Source organism: Oncorhynchus mykiss, chromosome 5 (assembly GCF_013265735.2).
Source record: "Oncorhynchus mykiss isolate Arlee chromosome 5, USDA_OmykA_1.1, whole genome shotgun sequence".
NCBI lineage: Eukaryota > Metazoa > Chordata > Actinopteri > Salmoniformes > Salmonidae > Oncorhynchus > Oncorhynchus mykiss.
Genome location: NC_048569.1, coordinates 51205853 through 51227854, shown reverse-complemented (window position 1 = coordinate 51227854; position 22002 = coordinate 51205853). Strand labels below are relative to the sequence as shown.

Genomic DNA, 22002 nt, shown 5'->3' with positions numbered 1-22002 from the left:
GTTAGATTTTTTTAGAGACACCACACTTTCTGCACTGTTGTTCAAATAATATGTTTTATTTAGTATAGTATAAGCTTCTGTCTTAAATAATGACATAGATTCAGTTTTTGAAAAATAGTAAACTTGTAAGATACAAGATGTAAGATGCGAACGTGGTATTCAAACTAACTAAAAGCTAAATTGACGAAAACAGTGACAAAAAAGTATCTCATAATCACACCCTGTTATTTATTGCTGACCAGCAGATGTCACTAATGTGCATTGTGAACAGATAATGTGAAGCTCAGTGTTTTCCGGCACAATGGCTAGGGCTGACTGCTCTACCCCGAGAATATGGGGAGGAGCAGACTGGCGAGAACGGATAAGAAAAAACGCAAGGAAATCAAAAGATAGCAGTGGCAGCTGCACAGATAACTCATCCAAAGGGCTTTTACTTCTCAAACACGGCAGAAAGCTTAACCAATATGATGTCCCGTCACCTTATTAATTCAGTAACTTACTTAGATAACTAGCAAGTTAAACTTAGGGGTTGCGTTAACACAGAATTCTTAATTTTTCATGCAGGAAAAAAAAAAAAAAACGTGTAAGAAATCTCTTGCTGCGTTTTGTAAACGCAGATGTAAAATGCTTTTAATTTGAATTTCTGCTCTGCATCAGACTAAGTTTGTGCTTCAGTTGCATTTCTCCACTTGGATGAAAATTCAGGAATGGGCATTCTATCATCAGACTGGTTTTTCTCTGGTATTTTCTTGGTGTAGCCAACCTACTTTTCTCCTGTAAAATTCAAGATGCACTTTAAGCAAAACATTAGGGAATGTAGCTGGATATGTTATTTCTATGATACACATTAGACATGATGGCGATGCATTGTTTTAAAAATAAATGCCTTATTTTTCATTGTAAGCTCATTTCCTTGTGTGACTGCCATCCAAATAGCATTGCATTTTGGATGAAGATAAAGCTATTTTCTGCCAAATCTGTTGCACTAATGTATTTTCTGTGAAGGAAAACTATAGTTGCAAGTCCCTGATCCCTCTGTTGAAGTAAAAAACAAAAACACTGTTGACTTTCAATATAAAACACAACCCCTGTCAATACACAGCTGGACTCACCAGCTCCCGCTTTTACCCATTGTGCTATTTTCAAACAAACCCTTGACTGGCTCAACCATTCTCGGTAACTATGGTAAGCTCATAAAGTAAAATAATGTGACAAGTGAAATGAAGAACGTGATCCGGTTTATCTCCTAACGTATTTCACAAGTTGACTACAGGTATTTACTTAAAAAGTAGCCACAAATATACACATGTATTGATAAAACTTTCCAAATAGCCCTGTATAAGGTATATACTGTATACCACCTAAGCATAAAACAAACACTTGCAAAGCATGCTGGTTATTATTCTAAGTACACAGTTGGTCGGTCAGGACCAGACCAAATCTGAACGAATCATAGACCTCTAGGCTGTTTCACAAGTTTGAACAGCACAGGACATTAGTTGTATTCAGTAGAGTGCATTACAGTATAGTACAGTACGGTACAACACAGAAGAGTTTAATTCAGTAGAGTACAGTTTAATTCAGTAGAGTACAGTTAAGTTCAGCAGAGAATATTAGAGTAAAGTAGGGTACAATATAGTACATTATACTGTGCTGTACTCTACTGTACTGAACTACACTTTACTCTACTGAGCTCTATTGTACTGTGCTGCACTGTCCAAACTTGTGAAACATAGATGCAATGATTTGTTTAGATTTATTAGACCTATTAAGATAATCTGAACAAATCATAGACATTTTTGGGAGAAGTTAATTAAGGCCGTCTATGTGGACGTTGAAAGGCTGATCTGTATCTGACCCAATATTAACCAAACATAGATGTCTATGTTGGCAGAAATGTCCTATCTTGGACAATTCATTTTTTTCCAAGACACAAGTGTCTGGAGATATTAAATGTGTTTTAGATATCTTATTCTTTCAGAATACTAGCAAATCACCGTATCCCCTATGATTTATCTACGCCAATCATAGACAGGACGCCAATGCGCAACTCTCCCAGAGTGCTGTGCGTTTTTTTTGCCATCTTGTCGAGTGGTAGAGAATGAGCAGAGCCATACTTGAGCTAGCCTGCTAGTAAGTGAATTTCAGTCACAGTAGGAGTTCTAAAGAGTGAGAGAACCCGAGGACGGGGAAGCTGAACTTTCTTCAATTCAGGAATGTATGTCTACCGTAGGAGGATATATATTCCATGTGACGAGTTGAAGAAGGATATGCACTTGTTTATATGATGTCGTGCAGGCTGGTTCCTGTGTGGGAAGAGAACTAACGATAGCTATTTGGCTTTGAGCTACATTAGCTGACTAGCTTGCTAAAAGGGAGAGTGGTGAAAAACGGGGCCCGCCAGTCAGACTGAAGGATCGGCAGTATCTGCGACAGCGGCCTGCTTGCAATTCCGGGGCCGTAAAAATACCTCACACGGGAGGCCAGGTCTTGGAAGAACCGGAGGAGAGGAGACTGTGGTATTGGGAGACTTGTCACATTTCGTGCTGGCGGAGACTAGCTAGCTTGTTACCTTGTCCGAGTTCAGAGGAAGTGTGCTTGTTCGTTTTTACACTCAGACACACTGCAACAGGAGAGGGGAGCAAGGAAGATGTCGCGTACTTGTCTCTCGTTATAAACTGTGAGTTCTTTAGATAAGTTAGAAGACTACCTAATTGAGCTCATACTTAACACTTTAATCTGGAAATAGAGAGCTGGAGTGAGTAACATATTAAACATGTCAAAAATGCCAGCAAAGAAGAAGAGCTGTTTTCAAATCACAAGTGTGACACAGGCTCAGGTGGCGGCCAGTAGCATCACGGATGACACCGAGAGTCTGGACGACCCTGACGAATCCAGAACCGAGGATGTGTCATCAGAAATATTCGACTTGTCCCGGGCCGATATTGACACGGGGGTATGTGACAGAAGTTCATCCGAGGAAACCTTAAACAACGTAGGGGAAGTGGGGGCTGCTGTCATGGCGTTACATTTACCTCAAGAGCAAGAGGCTGCAACAAGTCATTTTAACGGGGGGCACGCTTTTAGAAGTGCAGGCAGAAGTCATGTCAATCAAAACCTTTTAGGGGGTAGTGTGCCTGTACCAGCCGCGAGCAAGCCCTCCATTTCAACCTTGGCCTCTCAGCAGCCAACAACAGTCAATGCTGTCCCTGCTGCGAATGTCTCCCCAACAAGTGTGTCTCAAACGCCCCCAGCTGCACCTAGCACTACAACCACTGTAAGCTATAGTTCACGTTTCAGGGTCATTAAACTTGACCATGGTACAGGGGAGCCCTTCAGGCGGGGCAGATGGACATGTACAGAGTTCTATGAGAGAGATTCTGAGGGCTCTGGCATGAGCAGGACTGTGGATAGCATAAAACACACTGTCACCCTTGACCACAATGCAGACAGGGACACTGGGCTTGGGGCCACAGGAGACTCTGTGGTTGCTTCTAGTACCCTGTCCACACAGGCTCAAGAGTCCACAGGTGATAGTGGCTACTCCACTATCCACCATGGCCATCCTCCAGAGCCTCAGCAGCAAGGCTATGGCCTAGCGCCCCAAATAGGAAACGGGGGGAGTGCCTTCCAGCCCATGGGTTACTCAGCAGTGGTATCCCAGGTCAACGTTCAGCCCACTGTCCCCCAAACACTTCACCCTACTGGCCTCAATGGGGCGCCCCAAGGCGGCATGCTGAAAAAAGATCCCCTTGCCACGCAGGCCCAGCAGTTTGCCTACTCTGCTCATCCCTCTGGAACGCTCCCCAGTCAGCTGGACTACTTAACCCTTCACCAGCCTCAGGGCTCCAGCACTCAAACCCTCCCTATGTCCTCCCTCTCTGTGGGGCCTCCTGTGAGCCAGGGCCCCTCGCCTGTCATCACCCCAGTCGGCCCCAGTGCTCAGGTGCTGGGATTGTTGGCTCAGGCCGGGCAGCTGACTGGGTCTCTGCACAGCGGTCCATTAGACTCAGTTCAGGGGCTGTTACTGCAGGTGGGCAGCGGTGCAGTGAATGCCCCTCTCCTGCCTGGGAGTACCATACAGCACCCTGTGAGTCAGTCCCTGCCTTCAGGTGGAGTGGGCAGTGTCCTCGCACCTTCCACAGCCTCTGTTGTCCAGAACATGCCTGCCACAGTGCCCAGCGCCACCAACACCCCCCCAGGCCCAGGAGGACTCTCCCAGGTCCAGGTAGTTTCCAGTGGGGCCATGGCGGGATCTGCTGGGCAGGGCCTTCCCGCAGCCAGCCAAGAGGATGACAGCCGCAGGAGGTCGGACAACCTTCCTCAGCCCAACGCCACCCTGGGAAAAGATTTCATGAGGCCTTTCATCCCAGAGAGCCTGCAGCTGGCCAATCCCACCGTCAACAGTCTGTTCGGGATAGCCATTCCCATGGATGGGGATGAGGATGGGTAAGAAAGATTGTTTCAATTTCATTTAAAATGCCAGTGGCCACTCCCTATCTCAACATTCGACCTCATTGTATTATTTAGTGTACACACAAGGTGTTTATGCATTCACACTCAACAGGTATCATGTTAAAATGAGAAGAAAAAAAACACATTTTAGAAAACTGATTAACACTGAGGGATTAGGTGAGTATCTGGAAGACTGCCATCATGTTTTACATCACATTCTGCAGCAATGCAGTCATACTCGACATTGTGTAGTGAACACCTGTCCTTGCCAAGGCTGGTGTGAGGTATGCTATTCCTGGAATTGTTTAGCTGTATGTAAAAACATGTCTTGCAGTTGTGTTCAGAGAGAAAATTTGGAGTTTGGCAGGCGAGAGTGCGGCTGGCAGGGAAGGAGCATTGCGTCAGAGAACTGTCATCGAGTTTTGGTGTTTTTCATTAGTGCCCACAAACAGGGGGCACAAAATATGTGAGGTTAGCTGGTGGTTGGGTTGAATATATGACCGTGTTCGAGAATTGAATTTCTTAAAGACCTGAAACGTATAATCATTATGCTTAATTCTAATATAAAAATGTCCATTGTTCTGCATATCTAAGCATACCTCTTGAGCTGTCTGTATCCTACTTGACTAGTGGTTCTATTTTTAAAGAAACTAAATATGCATCTCTGTGTAAATCTGGGTAAAAGATTTAAAGGAGAGTCTTATGTGAGTTTTATTCTTCACATTTAGTTATTGCTTGGTTTTCTAAAGTCTACCAACCTTGCCAGCAGGCATGCCAGCTAAGATAGTTAGAGACACAGGCGTTGTGTGAGTTGTTTTAAGTTTGGGGAAGATAATTTTCACTATAACAATGCACCTTTATAATAAAGCATTCTGTGCATTAATCGCATTTGCAGACTTTTATGTAAGATAGTATACTATTCCTAATGTCATGAGTAGATTGCATAGTCTTAATTTGGGCTAATAACATAACTCAATCTCTTTTTTTATATATAAACATATTTCATGCAAATCTACTACACTTAAAATGACTGGAGGGTGGAGACATTAGCAGATTCTTTTATAATACGACAAAAATGACAGGGTAGCCTACTTTGCTGACACTGACAAACGGATTAATAAAAACGTCATTGTCTGATCCATCTCATAGTCCTACGAGAAGGGGAGACAAATACAATTTGACATCCATCTAACCTGGAGGAGGAAATTATTGTCCAAAAACAAACTTTCATTTGTCACTGACCCACCAATGATAGTGAATATACGCACTCATCGGGAATATGATCGATACTCTCCAATAATATGGGCTATACTGTTAGCTCATTTAAGTTGAGAATTTCTTTGTCTTCTCTTTACAGCAATAGCCATTTGCTTTCCAAACTACGTTTTCCCGCGATTGTGTTTAGAAATATTGCGATATGCCTGGCTGGGACTCTACTTTTCACTGACCGTCGCAACTCAATAATAATCTATTTGGTATTTGCCGCTCGTGCCGCCAAAATTGCGTGCCCTTCCGACTGAAGACAATGCGATTTAAACAATATATGTTTAAAGAAGCTAATGATCCTCTGTGGCTAAATCATACTTTCTGGTGTAGTAGCCTAGTTTGAATTATTTAATTTATTTCTGTATTGACAGGAGTAGGCTAAATAATTTTGGCAATTTAATTCAGTTTACATTAGGGTAAGCTTAGCTTTATGGACGTCCCACCTATGGGCTAGACAAGCTAGCTACTCTAACTTTATTGATAGCCTGAAATGGCTTCTTGGTAGCTAGCTATGAGGTTGGGAGATAGGTTCCCAGTCTGGGATTGCTAAAGCCAACTTGATAAAGTTGCTAGTAGTATACAGAGAAACAACAGACAGAGGGGACAGGTGGCAATGATAGCCAATGGATCTGGGGCCCAGTTAGCTATGAGATAACATGGCTCGATTGAGTCACCATGCCTCGCCTCTGTCAACTGCCTCGATCGGTCCTGACCTAAGGTGGTTGATGTTGAGCTTTTTTCTGTCCTTAATCTCTCATTGTTCAGGCTGACTCTTGCTGGCTTTTACTCTCACTGCTTATAGACTCTTGGGGGGGATCTCCAGAGGGTTCCTATAGATGCACACCAAAACACGTGTGTAGAATGTTCCTGTGTGGAAATTTGGTTAACCTTGGAGTGTGTATGCTGGTAGGCTAACCTATATTTGTTTATTTGGATCCCCATGAACTTTTGCAGAAGCAGCAGCTACTCTTCCTGGGGGCAACAAAAAAGTAAAAAACACTAATACACTGATGCCAAGAGTGTGCAAAGCTGTTATCAAGGCAAAGGGTGGCTATTTTGACGAATCTAAAATATATTTAGATTTACTCTTTTTTTTTGTTTTTTTGTGTTTTTTTGGTTACTACATGATTCCATGTGTTGTTTTATCGTTTCGATGTTTTCACTATTATTCTACAATGTAGAAAATAGTAAAAATAATCTATTGTGGTACTGTATATACGTTGCATTCGGAAAGTATTCCGAGCCCTTCCCTTTTTCCACATGTTATGTTACAGCCTTATTCTAAAATTGAATTAAATGTTTTTTTTTCTCTCAATCTACACACAATACTCCATAATGACAAAGTTAAAACAGGTTTTTAAACATTTTTGCAATTTTTTTTTAAAACAGACATTACATTTACAGATATTAAGACTCTTTACTAAGTACTGTTGACAGGGATTAGTCTTGAGTCTTCGGTATGACGCCACAAGCTTGACACATTTATTTGGGGAGTTTCTCTCATTCTTCTCAGCAGATCCTCTCAAGCTCGGTCTGGTTGGATGGGGAGCGTCGCTGCACAGCTATTTTCAAGTCTCTCCAGAGATGTTCGATCGGGTTCAAGTCCGGGCTCTGGCTGGGCCACTCAAGGACATTCAGAGACATGTCCCTAAGCCACTCCTGTGTTGTCTTGGATGTGTACTTACGGTCGTTGTCCTGTTCGAAGGTGAACCTTCGTCTGAGGTCCTGAGCGCTCTGGAGTAGGTTATCATCAAGGATCTCTCTGTACTTTGCTCTTATTCATTCAGGCCAAAGAGTTAAATCTTGCTTTCATCAGAGCAGAGAATCTTGTTTCTTGTGGTCAGGGTCCTTTAGGTGCCTTTTGGCAAGCTCCAAGCGGGCTGTCATGTGCCTTTTTACTGAGGACTGGCTTCCGTCTGGTCACTCTACCATAAAGGCCTGATTGGTTGAGTGCTGCAGAGATGGCTGTCCTTCTGGAAGGTTCTCCCATCTCCACAGATGAACACTGGAGCTCTGTCAGAGTGACCATCACGTTCTAGGTCACCTCTCTGACCAAGGCCCTTCTCCCCCGATTTCTCAGTTTGGCCGGGTAGCCAGCTCTAGGAAGGGTCTTGGTGGTTACAAACTTCTTCCATTTAAGAATGATGGCGACAACTGTGTTCTTTGGGACCTTCAATGCTGCAGAATTTTTTGGGGTACCCTTCCCCCGATCTGTGCCTCGACACAATCCTGTCTCGGAGCTCTACATGCAATTTCTTTCGATCTCATTGCTTGGTTTTTGCACTGACATGCACTGTCAACTGTGGGACCTTACATAGCGGTGTGTGCCTTTCCAAATCCTGTCCAATTAATTGAATTTACCACAGGTGGACAAGTTATAGAAACATCTCAAGGATGGTTAATGGAACTAGGATGCACCTGAGCTCCACCTGTTGTTGCTTTGTCCTTATGGAGTATTGTGTGTAGATTGATGGGGGGGACACACTATTTAATCCATTTCAGAATAAGTCTGTAATGTAACAAAATCTGGAAAAAGTCAAGGGGTCTGAATACTTTCCAAATGCACTGTATTTGTTATTTCTCAAATCTCAATTTTGAGCTCAATAGCAACTTTTACAACTAAGATATTTGATACGGCTTTGATATGCAGTGCGTGCTAAATACTCATTGGCCATTGCGTTGGGCGCTAGGCTACAACTGCACCATTTTTTGGGACATTAAACATATCTTAGATTAATACGAGGCTACTAGCAGTGGGTATTATATTTAGAGTTTGGTCTAGCTATTATGTTTTTTCGTTTCCACTTACGTAGGTGGTGAATTAGCCCCAAATAAATTAGCCAATGATATTAGTGCACTTAAAGATGCAGCCAAATTGGAAAAAAAATCAAAATAAATTCTAAACATTCTGTAGCCCTATTTTAATATTAAAATATAACAAAAATACATTTAATTTAATTTTCATGCTTTATCTGATCAACTTTGTAGGAAATAACTTGACAGTCCATGTTCATGACAAACAACTGTAGATATGTTATAAAAAAAACAATGACCTCAAACGGTGTGTTTCCTAAGAATAATGTTGATGACTATTTTAGAATGTGCTTTTTAAATAGTGTGGATACTGTGACTGCACTAAGCAGACAAGGTAACCTTTTCACTTAGCAACTACACACTTGTATCTAACTTATTATAATGGCATCAGACATTTTTACTGTGGAATTTTAAGGTTATTGATACAGCAAATGGCCCCTTCAAAATCCTCATGGAACGAACCCTGACCTCTGTGTAAAATATAAAGACCTAATAGTAGAGACGTGCTTTGGATCTGGGAACTAGTCCTAAAATTGTGTTTACGGTAGCTTAACTGTATCCCTTTCCAAGTTCAAAATGTTAATTTTGAATGGCCATTCGCCATATTAATAACCTTAAAATTCCACAGTAAAAACGTGTGACACTGTTAAGTTATACAAGTGTGTATTTACACACTTACACACTTACAAGTGTGTATTTCAGCTTCCACGGACAGGGGTCCCTCCTCTTAAGAAAAACAACTCAAGGCAAAACAACAATGTTCTTGTTTCAGAGTCCATACTAACCCAGTTTACATTTGGAATTGAATCAGCCCCATAGTGTGTCACAGGCGGTTCCCAGAATGTTGACCATGTACAAACAACTGTGCATGTTGGCCAGGCATCTCTCTCTTGCTGTCTCCCTCTTGCATTCTATCGCTCTCTTGCTTTCTCTCACTCTTCCTTTACACACCTTCTTTTCATAGTGTTTACAGTATGTGAAGTATCTCTGTGCTTTATTTCAAAGGGAAGTATCAAGACCAAAGAGAAATTGTCAAGACCTTTTTATCGTTCTCGACCCACTACCCAAGTGGATGACTGTTCTCCTGGTGATGACAATGACTAATGGACCCCTTCAGATTCTTAGAAATGTTCAGTCGTTTGGGTGGGCTCTCTGACCTGTACTAGCCTATGTCCAGGGCTGCTTGTTCAGATGACTTGACCGAGTCTCATAAGTTCACCTACATATTTCAGAAATGTAATTTGTATTTCATTACATTGGTTACGATCATGTCTCGAGACTAAACTTTTTCCATCACAGTCCCAGAATTTTCCCAAAATGCAATTTAAACCGTCCCAAACTGAACATGAACTGTCCCAAATTAAAAATAAATAAATATATATATACACACACACACACACACACAACTGTTCAAAAGTTTAGGGTCACTTACAAATGTCATTGTTTTTGGAAGAAAAACATTTATTTTTTTTGTCCATTATTTAAATAACATCAAATTGATCAGAAGCATTGTTTATGTTGTAAATGACTATTGTAGCTGTAAACTGCAGATTTTTTTTGGTGTGGAATATCTACATAGCTGTACAGAGACCCATTATCAGCAACCATCACTCTGTGTTCCAATGGCACGTTGTTAGCTAATCCAAGTGTATAATTTTAAAGGCTAATTGATCATTAGAAAACCATTTTGCAATTGTTAGCACAGCTGAAAACTGTTGTGCTGATTAAAGAAGCAATAAAACTGGCCGCCTTTAGACTAGTTGAGTATCTGGAGCATCAGCATTTGTGGATTTGATTACAGGCTCAAAATGGTCAGAAACAAAGAACTTTCTTCTAAACCTTGTCAGTCTAATCTTGTTCTGAGACATGAAGGCTATACCATGCGAGAAATTGCCAAGAAACTGAAGATGTCGTACTGTGTACTACAAGGGCTGTGTACTACTCCCTTCACAGAACAGCACAAACTGGCACTAACCAGAATAGAACGTGGGAGGCCCCGGTGCACAACTAAGCATGAGGACAAGTACATTAGTGTCTAGTTTGAGAAAGAGACGCCTCACAAGTCCTCAACTGGCAGCTTTAAATAGTACCTGCAAAACACCAGTCTCAACGTCAACAGTGAAGAGGCAACTCCGGGATACTGGCCAAGTTCCTCTGTCCAGTGTCTGTTCTTTTGCCCATCTTAATCTTTTCTTTTTATTGGCCAGTTTAAGATATGTATTTTCCTTTGCAACTTTGCCTTGAAGGCCAGCATCCCGGAGTCGCCTCTTCATCCTTCTCCCCCGATTGCTCAGTTTGGCCGGGCGACCAGCTCTATGAAGAGTCTTTAGTTGTTCCATACTTTTTCCATTTAAGAATGATGGAGGCTACTGTTTTCTTGGGTATCTTCAATGCTGCAGACCTTCAATGTTGCAGATCTGTGTCTCGACACAATCCTGTCTTGGCGCTCTATGGGCAATTCCTTTGACCTCATGGTTTGGTTTTTGCTCTCACATGCACTGTTGACTGTGGGACCTTTCTATATAGACTGGTGTGTGCTCTCCAAATCATGTCCAATCAATTGAATTTACCACAGGTGGACTCCAGTCAAGTTGTAGAAACATCTCAAGGATGATCAATGGAAACCGGATGCACCTGAGCTCAATTTCGAGTCTCATAACAAAGGGTCTGAATATTTGTCAAGGTATTTCTGTTTAATTTTTACTAAATGTATAAAAATGTTTTTTAAATCGCTTTGTTTTTGAGGTATTGTGTGTATATTGATTAAGGAAAAAAATAATTTAATACATTTTAGAATAAGGCTGTAACTTAATGTGTAAAGTAGTCAAAAGGTCTGAATGCTTTCCGATTGCACTGTAAGTCCCAAATGGAAGGGAAACAAATTTTGTCACCTATAGCACCGTAGACTCCACTGATCAGCCAAAACAAGCTCAATATCTCAATGCATGCAACACAATCCCTATTTTAATATATATATTTACCTATATTGTGAGTAGGCCTATGCCATCTTAATTTACCCAGTTTGTCAAGAGATTTACCATTTCAAATACAATTATTTTCATGGTTATGTAGTTCGATTGGTAAAAAAATTGATGCATTATTGTGTAACTGGTTTTTCTATTTTAATATTGAATATCGGCCTCCTAGTTTGCCTGTTCTTGGGCAAATGTAGTGGGTGCTCATGGTGGGGTCTTTTAGGCTACAGTTGTTGTTACTAGTCAACTTTCAGTGGGGAAAGGGTTGTACAACTGAAATGTCTTCTGCATTTAACCCAACCCCTCTAAATCAGAGAGGTGAGGAGGGCTGCCTTAATCGACATCCACACATTAAACATGACCTCAAAATCCTCATCCAATGTCTCCTGGCTTTCCAGTGAGGGCGATTTAAACCACACTAGAAAGTCAAGACAGAGGTCATTCAAACCATTGAAAGAAGTGTTACTTTCTATATTAGATGTAAAAACATTCAAAACATTTCATACATTTCAATTTCCAGGTTCACAGTAAATTTCTCCAATACATTTTTTTTTTATCAGAATAATTTGCATGTTCAATTAAAACTCAGAAAATAAAAACTTCTGAAAATTCTGTGTGTGTGTGCCTTTTTAAGATACCTCGGCACTAACCCAAATTCATAACCAGTAAGTTTGTGTGTGTGGTAAACCATATGGCAAAAACAAACAAAAATTGCCAGGCCTTATTTAATTTGGTAGCTCCTCTTTATCTCCGGATATTTCTATACCGATAAAACCACCTAAATTCCACTAACCACTCTCCCAAGACCATAGCCGTAGGAAACTTTTCAAAGAGAGAAAAAATGATGCCATCTATTTCGTGAAGTGCACCAGTCTCTCCTGCAGCAAAGCACCCCCCACAACATGATGCTGCCACCCCCGTGCTTCACGGTTGGGATGTGGTTCTTCGGCTTGCAAGCCTCACCTTTTTCCTCCAAACATAACGATGGTCATTATGGCCAAACAGTTCTATTTTTGTTTCATCAGACCAGAGTCCATTTCTCCAAAAAGTACGATCTTTGTCCCCATGTGCAGTTGCAACCCGTAATCTGGCTTTTTATGGCGGTTTTGGAGCAGTGGCTTCTATCTTGCAGAGCGGCCTTTCAGGTTATGTTGATATAGGACTCGTTTTACTGTGGATATAGATACTTTTGTACCTGTTTCCTCCAGCATCTTCACAAGGTCCTTTGCTGTTGTTTTGGGATTGATTTGCACTTTTCTCCCCAAAGTACGTTTATCTCTAGGAGACAGAACGCTTCTCCTTCCTGAGCGGTATGACGGCTGCGTGGTCCCACGGTGTTTATATTTGCGTACTATTGTTTGTACAGATGAACGTGGTACCTTCAGGCTTTTGGAAATTTCTCCCAAGGATGAACCAGACATGAACCATATTTTTTTTCTAAACCTCTGCTTCAAAATACTCTCTTGCAACCCGCCTCACCCAATGTGGTGTGGATCTGCTTTCTTTCTAAAGTATCTTTCTTTACTTCGGAACCGGAATCCCCCAACAGAAGCTAGCCAGTTAACTAGCTTGTAGTCAGCTAACCACTGCTAGCGGTCAGCAGCTAACCTTTAGCTCAGAAAACTCTCGCCAGTTTGCAAACCAGACCATACCGGACCTATTTTCTCTCCATATCCCCGGATTCCTACCGCAAGCTCTGAACCTTTTCACCTGGATCATCGCAAATCAAAGTTTATTTGTCACGTGCACCGAATACAACAAGTGTAGACCTTACAGTGAAATGCTTACTTACAGGCTCTAACCAATAGTGCAAAAAAAGGTATTAGGTGAACAATGGGTAAGTAAAGAAATAAAACAACAGTAAAAAGACAGGCTATATACAGTAGCGAGACTACATACAGACACCAGTTAGTCAGGCTGATTTGAGGTAGTATGTAGATATGGTTAAAGTGACTATGCATATATGATGAACAGAGTAGCAGAAGCGTAATAGAGGGGTTGGTGGGTGGCGGGACACAATACAGATAGCCCTGTCAGCCAATGTGCGGGAGCAATGGTTGGTCCGCCCAATTGAGGTAGTATGTACATTAATGTATAGTTAAAGTGACTATGCATATATGATTAGCAGTGTGTAGCAGCAGCGTGAAAAGAGGGGTTGGGGGGGCACACAATGCAAATAGTCTGGGTAGCCATTTGATTACCTGTTTCAGGAGTCTTATGGCTTGGGGGTAAAAAGTGTTGAAGTCTTTTTGTCCTAGACTTGGCACTCCGGTACTGCTTGCCATGTAATAGTAGAGAGAACAGTCTATGACTGGGGTGGCTGGGGTCTTTGACAATTTTTAGGGCCTTCCTCTGACACCGCCTGGTGTAGAGGTCCTGGATGGCAGGCAGCTTAGCCCCAGTGATGTACTGGGCCGTACGCACTACCCTCTGTAGTGTCTTGAGGTCAGAGGTCGAGCGACTGCCGTACCAGGCAGTGATGCAACCAGTGAACCAGTGATGCTCTCGATGTTGCAGCTGTAGAACCTTTTGAGGATCTCAGGACCCATGCCAAATCTTTTTAGTTTCCTGAGGGGGAATCGACTTTGTTGTGCCATCTTCACGACTGTCTTGGTGTGTTTGGACCATTCTAGTTTGTTGTTGTTGTGGACACCAAGGAACTTGAAGCTCTCAACCTGCTCCACTACAGCCCCGTCGATGAGAATGGGGGTGTGCTCGGTCCTCCTTTTCCTGTAGTCCACAATCATCTCCTTAGTCTTGGATACATTGAGGGATAGGTTGTTATTCTGGCGCCACCCGGCCAGCTCTCTGACCACCTCCCTATATGCTGTCTCGTTGTTGTTGGTGATCAGGCCTACCACTGTTGTGTCATCTGCAAACTTAATGATGGTGTTGGAGTCTTGCCTGGCCATGCAGTTGTGGGTGAACAGGGAGTACAGGAGGGGACTGAGCACGCACCCCTGGGGAGCTCCAGTGTTGAGGATCAACGTGGCAGATGTGTTGCTACCTACCCTCACCACCAGGGGGCAGCCTGTCAGGAAGTCCAGGATCCAGTTGCAGAGAGTGGTGTTTAGTCCCAGGATCCTTAGCTTAGTGATGAGCTTTTGAGGGAACTATGGTGTTGAACGCTGAGCTGTAGTCAATAACATTCTCACATAAGTGTTTATTTTGTCCAGGTGGGAAAGGGCAGTGTGGAGTGCAATAGAGATTGCACCATATGTGGATCTGTTTGGGCGGAATGCAAATTGGAGTGTGTCTAGGGTTTCTGGGATAATGGTGTTGATGTGAGCCATTACCAACCTTTCAAAGCACTTCATGGCTACAGATGTGAGTCTTACTGGTCTGTAGTAATTTAGGCAGTTTGCCTTTGTGTTCTTGGGCACAGGGACTATGGTGGTCTGCTTGAAACATGTTGATATTACAGACTCAATCAGGGACATGTTGAAAATGTCAGTGAAGACACCTGCCAGTTGGTCAGCACATGCCCGGATCACATGTCCTGGTAATCCGTCTGGCCCCGCAGCCTTGTGCATGTTGACCTGTTTAAATGTCTTACTCACGTCGGCTATGGAGAGCGTGAATACAGTCGTCTGGAACAGCTGATGCTCTCATGCATGCCTCAGTGTTGCTTGCCTTCAAGATAGCATAGAAGTGATTTAGCTCGTCTGGTAGGCTCGTTTCACTGGGCAGCTCGTGGCTGTGCTTCCCTTTTGTAGTCTGTAATAGTTTGCAAGCCCTGCCACATAAGACGAGCGTCGGAGCTGGTGTAGTATGATTCAATCTTAGCCCTGTATTGACGCTTGGCCTGTGATGGTTCGGCGTAGTGCATAGCAGGATTTCTTGCAAGCTTCCGTGTTAGATTCCCACACCTTGAAAGCGGCAGCTTGACCCTTTAGCTCAGTGCGAATGTTACCTGTAAATCCATGGCTTCTGGTTGGGGTATGTACTAGAGGTCGCCCGATTTAATCGGAATGGCCGATTTAATTAGGGCTTATTTCAAGTTTTCATAACAATCGGAAATCGGTATTTTTGGACACCGATTTGGCACATTTTTAAAGTAAAATTTTTTAACCTCTTTCGTACCCCCTACTTTTTCGAACATTCTGTTAAAAATCGCTCAACATTTCAACGTCCTGCTACTCATGCCAGGAATATAGTATATGCATATGATTAGTATGTGTGGATAGAAAACACTCTGTGACTATAACAGAACGTGAACAGCAAGCGAAATCCCAAGAAAAACCTGGTCACAAAAACCACAGAAAAGTATTAATCCGCCAGTCTCTGAATTGTTTATTGCAAGCAAAAATATATAGCCGGGAGCTTGCAGTTCCTACAACTTCCACAAGATGTCGCCAAAAACGTCATTTTCATTGACAAATATCCTTTGCGTAATGACAAATAGATCCTTCATTTCGTCCAGCATACAGGAATCGATTTTTGGAAAGAGACAAAGGACAACGTTTTCTTGAGTAGCTGCTATTGAATACAGATCGCCCAGTGATCAATTTGATCGATTATTAACGTTTACAAATACCTAAAGTTGGGTTACAAAAGTAGGTTGAAGTGTTTTGTCAAAGAATATAGGCAACTTATATAATTTTTAAAAATGACGTTGCGTTTTGGAAGGGAGCTTTTTTCCTGAACCAGACAGGCTATACAAATGGATATTTTGGGCATACATGGACGGATTTAATCGGGAAAAAGACCCAATTGTGATGTTTATGGAACATATGCCAACAAAGAATATCATCAAAGGTAATGAATGTTTTATATTTAATTTCTGCGTTTTGTGTAGCGCCGGCTACGCTAATTATTTTGTTTACGTCCCCTTCAGGTATATTGGGGTGTTGCATGCTATCAGATAATAGCTTCTCATGCTTTCGCCGAAAAGCATTTTAAAAATCTGACTTGTTGGCTAGATTCACAACGAGTGTAGCTTTAATTCAATACCCTGCATGTGTGTTTTAATGAACGTTTGAGTTTTAACGAGTACATTTAGCATTTGCATTTCCAGGTGTCTAGATGAGACGTCTGCGTCTCAGGTGGGAGCAAGAGGTTATTAACACCTTTTTTCATCTTTATTTAACTAGGCAAGTCAGTTAAGAACACATTCTTATTTTCAATTATGGCCTAGGAACGGTGGGTTAACTGCCTCGTTCAGGGGCAGAACGACAGATTTTCACCTTGTCAGCTCGGGAGATTCAATCTTGCAACCTTACAGTTCACTAGTCCAACGCTCTAACCACCTGCCTCTCATTGCACTCCACAAGGACGCGAATGCAGTAAGCCAAGGTAAGTTGCTAGCTAGCATTAAACTTATCTTATAAAAAAACAATCATAATCACTAGTTAACTACACATGGTTGATGATCTTACTAGTTTATCTAGCGTGTCCTACGTTGCATATAATCGATGCGGTGCGTATCGTTGCTCCAATGTGAACCTAACCATGAACATCAATGCCTTTCTTAAAATCAATTCACAGAAGTATATATTTTTAAACCTGCATATTTAGCTAAAATAAATCCAGGTTAGCAGGTAATATTAACCAGGTGAAATTGTGTCACTTCTCTTGCGTTCATTGGAAGCAGAGTCAGTGTATATGCAACAGTTTGGGCCGCCTAATTTGCCAGAATTTTATGTAATTATGACATAACGTTGAGGGTTGTGCAATTGTGCCTCCCCTTAGATAAAATACGGAACGGTTCCGTATTTCATTGAAAGAATAAACGTCTTGTTTTCGAGATGATAGTTTCCCGGATTCTACCATATTAATGACCTAAGGCTCGTATTTCTGTGTGTAAATTGATAGAGCAGTCTGACTGAGCGGTGGTAGGCAGCAGCAGGCTCATAAGCATTCATTCAAACAGCACTTTCGTGCATTTTGCCAGCAGCTCTTCGTTGTGCGTCAAGCATTGCGCTGTTTATGACTTCAAGCCTATCAACTCCCGAGATTAGGCTGGCAATACTATAGTGTGTGGTGTGTTGGTGTAACCGATGTGAAATGGCTAGCTAGTTAGCGATGTGCGCGCTAATAGCGTTCCAAACGTCACTCACTCTGAGACTTGGAGTAGTTGTTCTCCTTGCTCTGCATGGGTAACGCTGCTTCGAGGGTGGGTGTTGTCGATGTGTTCCTGGTTCGAGCCCAGGTAGGAGCGAGGAGAGGTAAGGAAGCTATACTGTTTCACTGGCAATACTAAAGTGCCTATAAGAACATCCAATAGTCAAAGGTTAATGAAATACAAATGGTATAGAGGGAAATAGTCCTATAATTCCAATAATAACTACAACCTAAAACTTCTTACCTGGGAATATTGAAGACTCGTTTTAAAAGGAACCACCAGCTTTCATATGTTCTCATGTTCTGAGCAAGGAACTTAAACGTTAGCTTTTTTACATGGCACATATTGCACTTTTACTTCCTTCTCCAACACTTTGTTTTTGCATTATTTAAACCAAATTGAACATGTTTAATTATTAATTTGAGGCTAAATTGATGTATTATATTAAGTTAAAATAAGTGTTCATTCAGTATTGTTGTAATTGTCATTAGTACAAAAACAAATGCCCGATTAATCAGTATCGGCCTTTTTGGTCCTCCAATAATCGGTATCGGCGTTGAAAAATCATATTCGGTCGACCTCTAATATAGACCGGTGTGTTCCTTTCCAAATCAAGTCCAATCAATTGAATTTACCACAGGTGGACTCCAATGAAGTTGTAGAAACATCTCAAGGGTGATCAATGGAATACTAAGATATTTATGGATTTTATTTTTTATAGATTTGTAAAAAAAAAAAAAAAAAAACTTTTCACTTTGTCATTATGAGTTAGTGTGTAATCAATTTTAGAATAAGGCTGTAACATAACAAAATGTGGAAAAAGTCATGGGTTTCTGAATACATTCCGAATGCACTGTATATTTCCACACTACGAGGTTGGAATAACACTGAAATTATGAAAAAGATAATCAAATTGTATTTTCCACGTGCCAAATACAACAGGTGTAGTAGACTTTACAGTGAAATGCTTACTTTCAAGCCCTTAAACCACAACGCAGTTTTAAGAAAAATGTGTGTTAAGTAAAAAAAAAAAAAAAGTAAAATAACAGTAGCGAGGCTATATACAGGGGCTACCGGTACAGAGTCAATGTGCGGGGGCACAGGTTAGTCGAGGTAATTTAGGTAATATGTTCATATAGGTAGAGTTAAAGTGACTATGCCCTTTTAGTGTAAGAACTGTTTGAAAAAACTGCCTGATGGTATAGAGTTTTGGCCTGCTTTTGGTGACATCATCAGGCAGTAAATTCATTAATCGACCAATAATAAAATAGTTCCAATCCTCTGCCAATAACAGCTATTTTTCAGTTTTCCCCTTCCCATAGACCACTCCCAGACAGTCCTAGTAAAAGTCTTACTTGAGAAATTGCTCTTTGCTAAGAAACTATTTTTACCATTTGAATTGAAAACAATCACAGTAAGGAACTCAAATGTTACCCAGAAATTATTTGATATTTAGAAAAAAAATGTCTGCATTGGATCTTTTAAGCCAGATCTGAGATGAGGGGAGAAAAGCACCCAGAAGAATTTGCGTTGTCAGATTTCAATTGCAGAGAAAAGACATCAGATGACCTCTATACGTTTCACTCACACTGTATATTTTTCTGGCTTCCCGAGTTCTGTAAGTCCCCCAGCCCATATCACTCACACAGTGAGGGAAAGACAGCCAGAGCAGTTCAGAGTAGGACTGATATCATAGCCTAAACAGCCCAACACTCACAGTAAGGGAAATTAACAAACTGATCATTCTCTCTCCAACTTTCTCACACAAACACACTCTCAGAGAGACAGCCTAACACAGAGAGTAAAGCCTTATCCCTTACCAACACCCAGAAAGAGTACAGAGGGGATTGATGACTCAGACCCAGCTGTCTGCCATGCTTTCCACACATCCTCATTACTCACTATTCAGTCGTCATTTCAGCTCTGAGGAGACCATTTTGCACAGAAACCTCCTTGTTAAGCCTCACTCCCCCTGTGAGTCGACTGGCTGCAACACACAGCCCTATAGTTTCTGAAGGGGCTAGATCGGCTAGCTTTTTATGTCAGTCGATGGGAATGGACAGAAAGGCAGGGTGAGGCCACAGCGACACGCCTAGTATTCATTGTAACATCTGAAGTAGTAAACAAGAGGGAGCCATTCAGGTAGATTTGTTTTGAATGGTTTTTGCTTCATTTATTTTATTGCATGTTTTCACATAAGAAATCTCTCTGCAACAGAGTGAATCGAATTATATTCTACAGCTGATTCAAATTATCAAAGCTTTGAATCGGCTGTGAAGTGCTATGGCAAAAACCAAAACGTGCACCCAAGGGGCTGACAATCCCCAAGTTTGCATGGTTGAAAGCATGGCATTGTGGGAAGAGTTGGGTTGGTTGGAGTTTCTCAAGTCAAACTTAATTTGCAACATGCGCCGAATACAACAAGTGTAGACTTTACCGTGAAATGCTTACTTAGAAGCCCTTAACCAACAGTGCAGTTCACACACAATTCAGGCAACACTTCAGGACCTGTAGACATTTTTAGTGTGGCGATATACCAGTCACAAGGACCCAGCATTCAAGTGTCTTTTTCCCCGTATGTGTACAGAGTAACTCCATGGATTTAGCACTGCAAATAGAAAATCACATCAAGATATTGCTTTGTATATTATCCCCTATTACGATGCATTTTACGTATTATTTTGTAAGCTCTGTATTGGAATGTTTGGGAGAGCTGAAGAGCAGATGATTGGTGAATACCTTCACCTCGTTTAACCCAGGCAAGGTATTTTTCGCTCGTCCATTAGCCTTAGTGATTTGATGATTATCTAAAATATCACTGAACACCCCCAAAAAGTTCAATATTGAATTAGAAGATAAACCAGGCAGTTTAAGAGGACATATATTCTCTATGTTGACGTCATTGATGGAACTCCCTTAGTGAAGAATCAGTTCAGTCTTGTTTGGAGTTACTTGCGTCAGCTAATGATTAATTGATAACCAACTGTGAAGTGACCCAGTAACATGGTTTTGGCTTGTTTGACCACACCTAACTCATATGGAGCATAAATCATTCACTTGCATTAAATTGACAAAATAACTTTCACACTCTTAACTGTATGTATCAAAGTTGAGAAGGTGAAGAGTAAACTATTGAAATTATTGAAACACTTGGAGAACTTGAATCGTGTGTGTGTTGTATTGCCTTAGTAACAAAACCATAAGTGTCGATCTTCCTTTCTACCCACCTGAAAATGAATACAGTTGAAGTCGGAAGTTTACATACATTTAAACTCAGTTTTTAACTATTTCTGACATTTAATCCTAGTAAAGATTCCCTGTCTTAAGTCAGTTAGGATCACCACTTTATTTAAGAATGTGAAATGTCAGAATAATAGTAGAGAATTATTTCTTTCAGCTTTTATTTCTTTCATCACATTCTCCGTGGTCAGAAGTTTACATACACTGAATTAGTATTTGGTAGATTCAAATGTTTCGGGTAGCCTTCCACAAGTTTTCCACAATAAGTTGGGTGAATTTTGGCCCATTCCTCCTGACAGAGCTGGTGTAACTGAGTTTGGTTTGTAGGCCTCCTTGCTCGCTCAAGCTTTTTCAGTTCTGCCACAAATTTTCTATAGGATTGAGGTCAGGGCTTTGTGATGGCCACTCCAATACCTTGACTTTGTTGTCCTTAAGCCATTTTGCCACAACTTTGGAAGTATGCATTTGGAAGATCCATTTTCGACCAAGCGTTAACTTCCTGACTGATGTCTTGAGATGTTGCTTCAATATATCCACATACAAGAAATTTGTGAAGTGTTTGAAAAACAAGTTTTAATGACTCCAACCTAAGTGAATGTAAACGTCGAACTTCAACTGTATATGTGTATTGTAAATCAATAATTTAATCTCCTTTTGTAATGAAATGTGCTATTGGTAATACAAGTGACGATGTTGGATAATATTGAGTTGAAGAGGAATCCAGGTGTTTTGATGTGGTGGGAGAGGAGCATGCATTACTTATGTCCCTGTTTCGAAGATGGAAGACTTTCCCATGTGCTGTCTCATGCCTCTGCAGTGCCTTGAATCTCTGCCATGGACGTTATTGGCTGTTTTATGGGTTAGCTGGCAGTACACATCTCATTCATGTCTGTTTGTTGAGACCTCGTAGCTAGGGCCCATATACATACACTCTGAACTCATGGTTGATGTAATGAGCGGTCACCCATGAAGAATGTGCTTTTGTGGTACAGGGTCTGTGGTAGGTATACAAAGTGCACCAGTGGGTAGCCTATGCTGAAGCTGTTTCTGAATAGTTTCTCAATTGCCTTATTCAATTTCATGCATGGTCATTGCCATAGAAGTTTGCATGCAGGGTGGGGTACGTTTTCTATTGCTGTTTTGTCACATTTGGCAAGAGATTAGATTTTTCCACCTCTCTGTTTATTT

The 22002-nt window shown here is 41.4% G+C and overlaps 1 protein-coding gene across 4 annotated transcripts in view; it reads left to right on the top strand.

Moving 5' to 3' along the window:
• Positions 1 to 2037: 2037 nt before the first annotated feature.
• LOC110524003 (TSC22 domain family protein 2) overlaps positions 2038 to 22002 on the top strand; it is a 46060-nt gene continuing 26095 nt past the window's right edge. Inside the window, exons 1-2 of one of the 4 annotated variants that reach the window (XM_021603266.2) lie at positions 2038 to 4449; positions 9541 to 9943. In XM_021603266.2, the coding sequence (XP_021458941.2) occupies positions 2777 to 4449; positions 9541 to 9691 (1824 nt within the window). In that variant the 5' untranslated portion in view covers positions 2038 to 2776 and the 3' untranslated portion in view covers positions 9692 to 9943. Of the gene's footprint in view, positions 4450 to 4567; positions 5340 to 9540; positions 9944 to 22002 lie in introns of those variants that run through there. The other 3 variants (XM_036977761.1, XM_036977760.1, XM_021603265.2) reach the window with 3 other exon arrangements.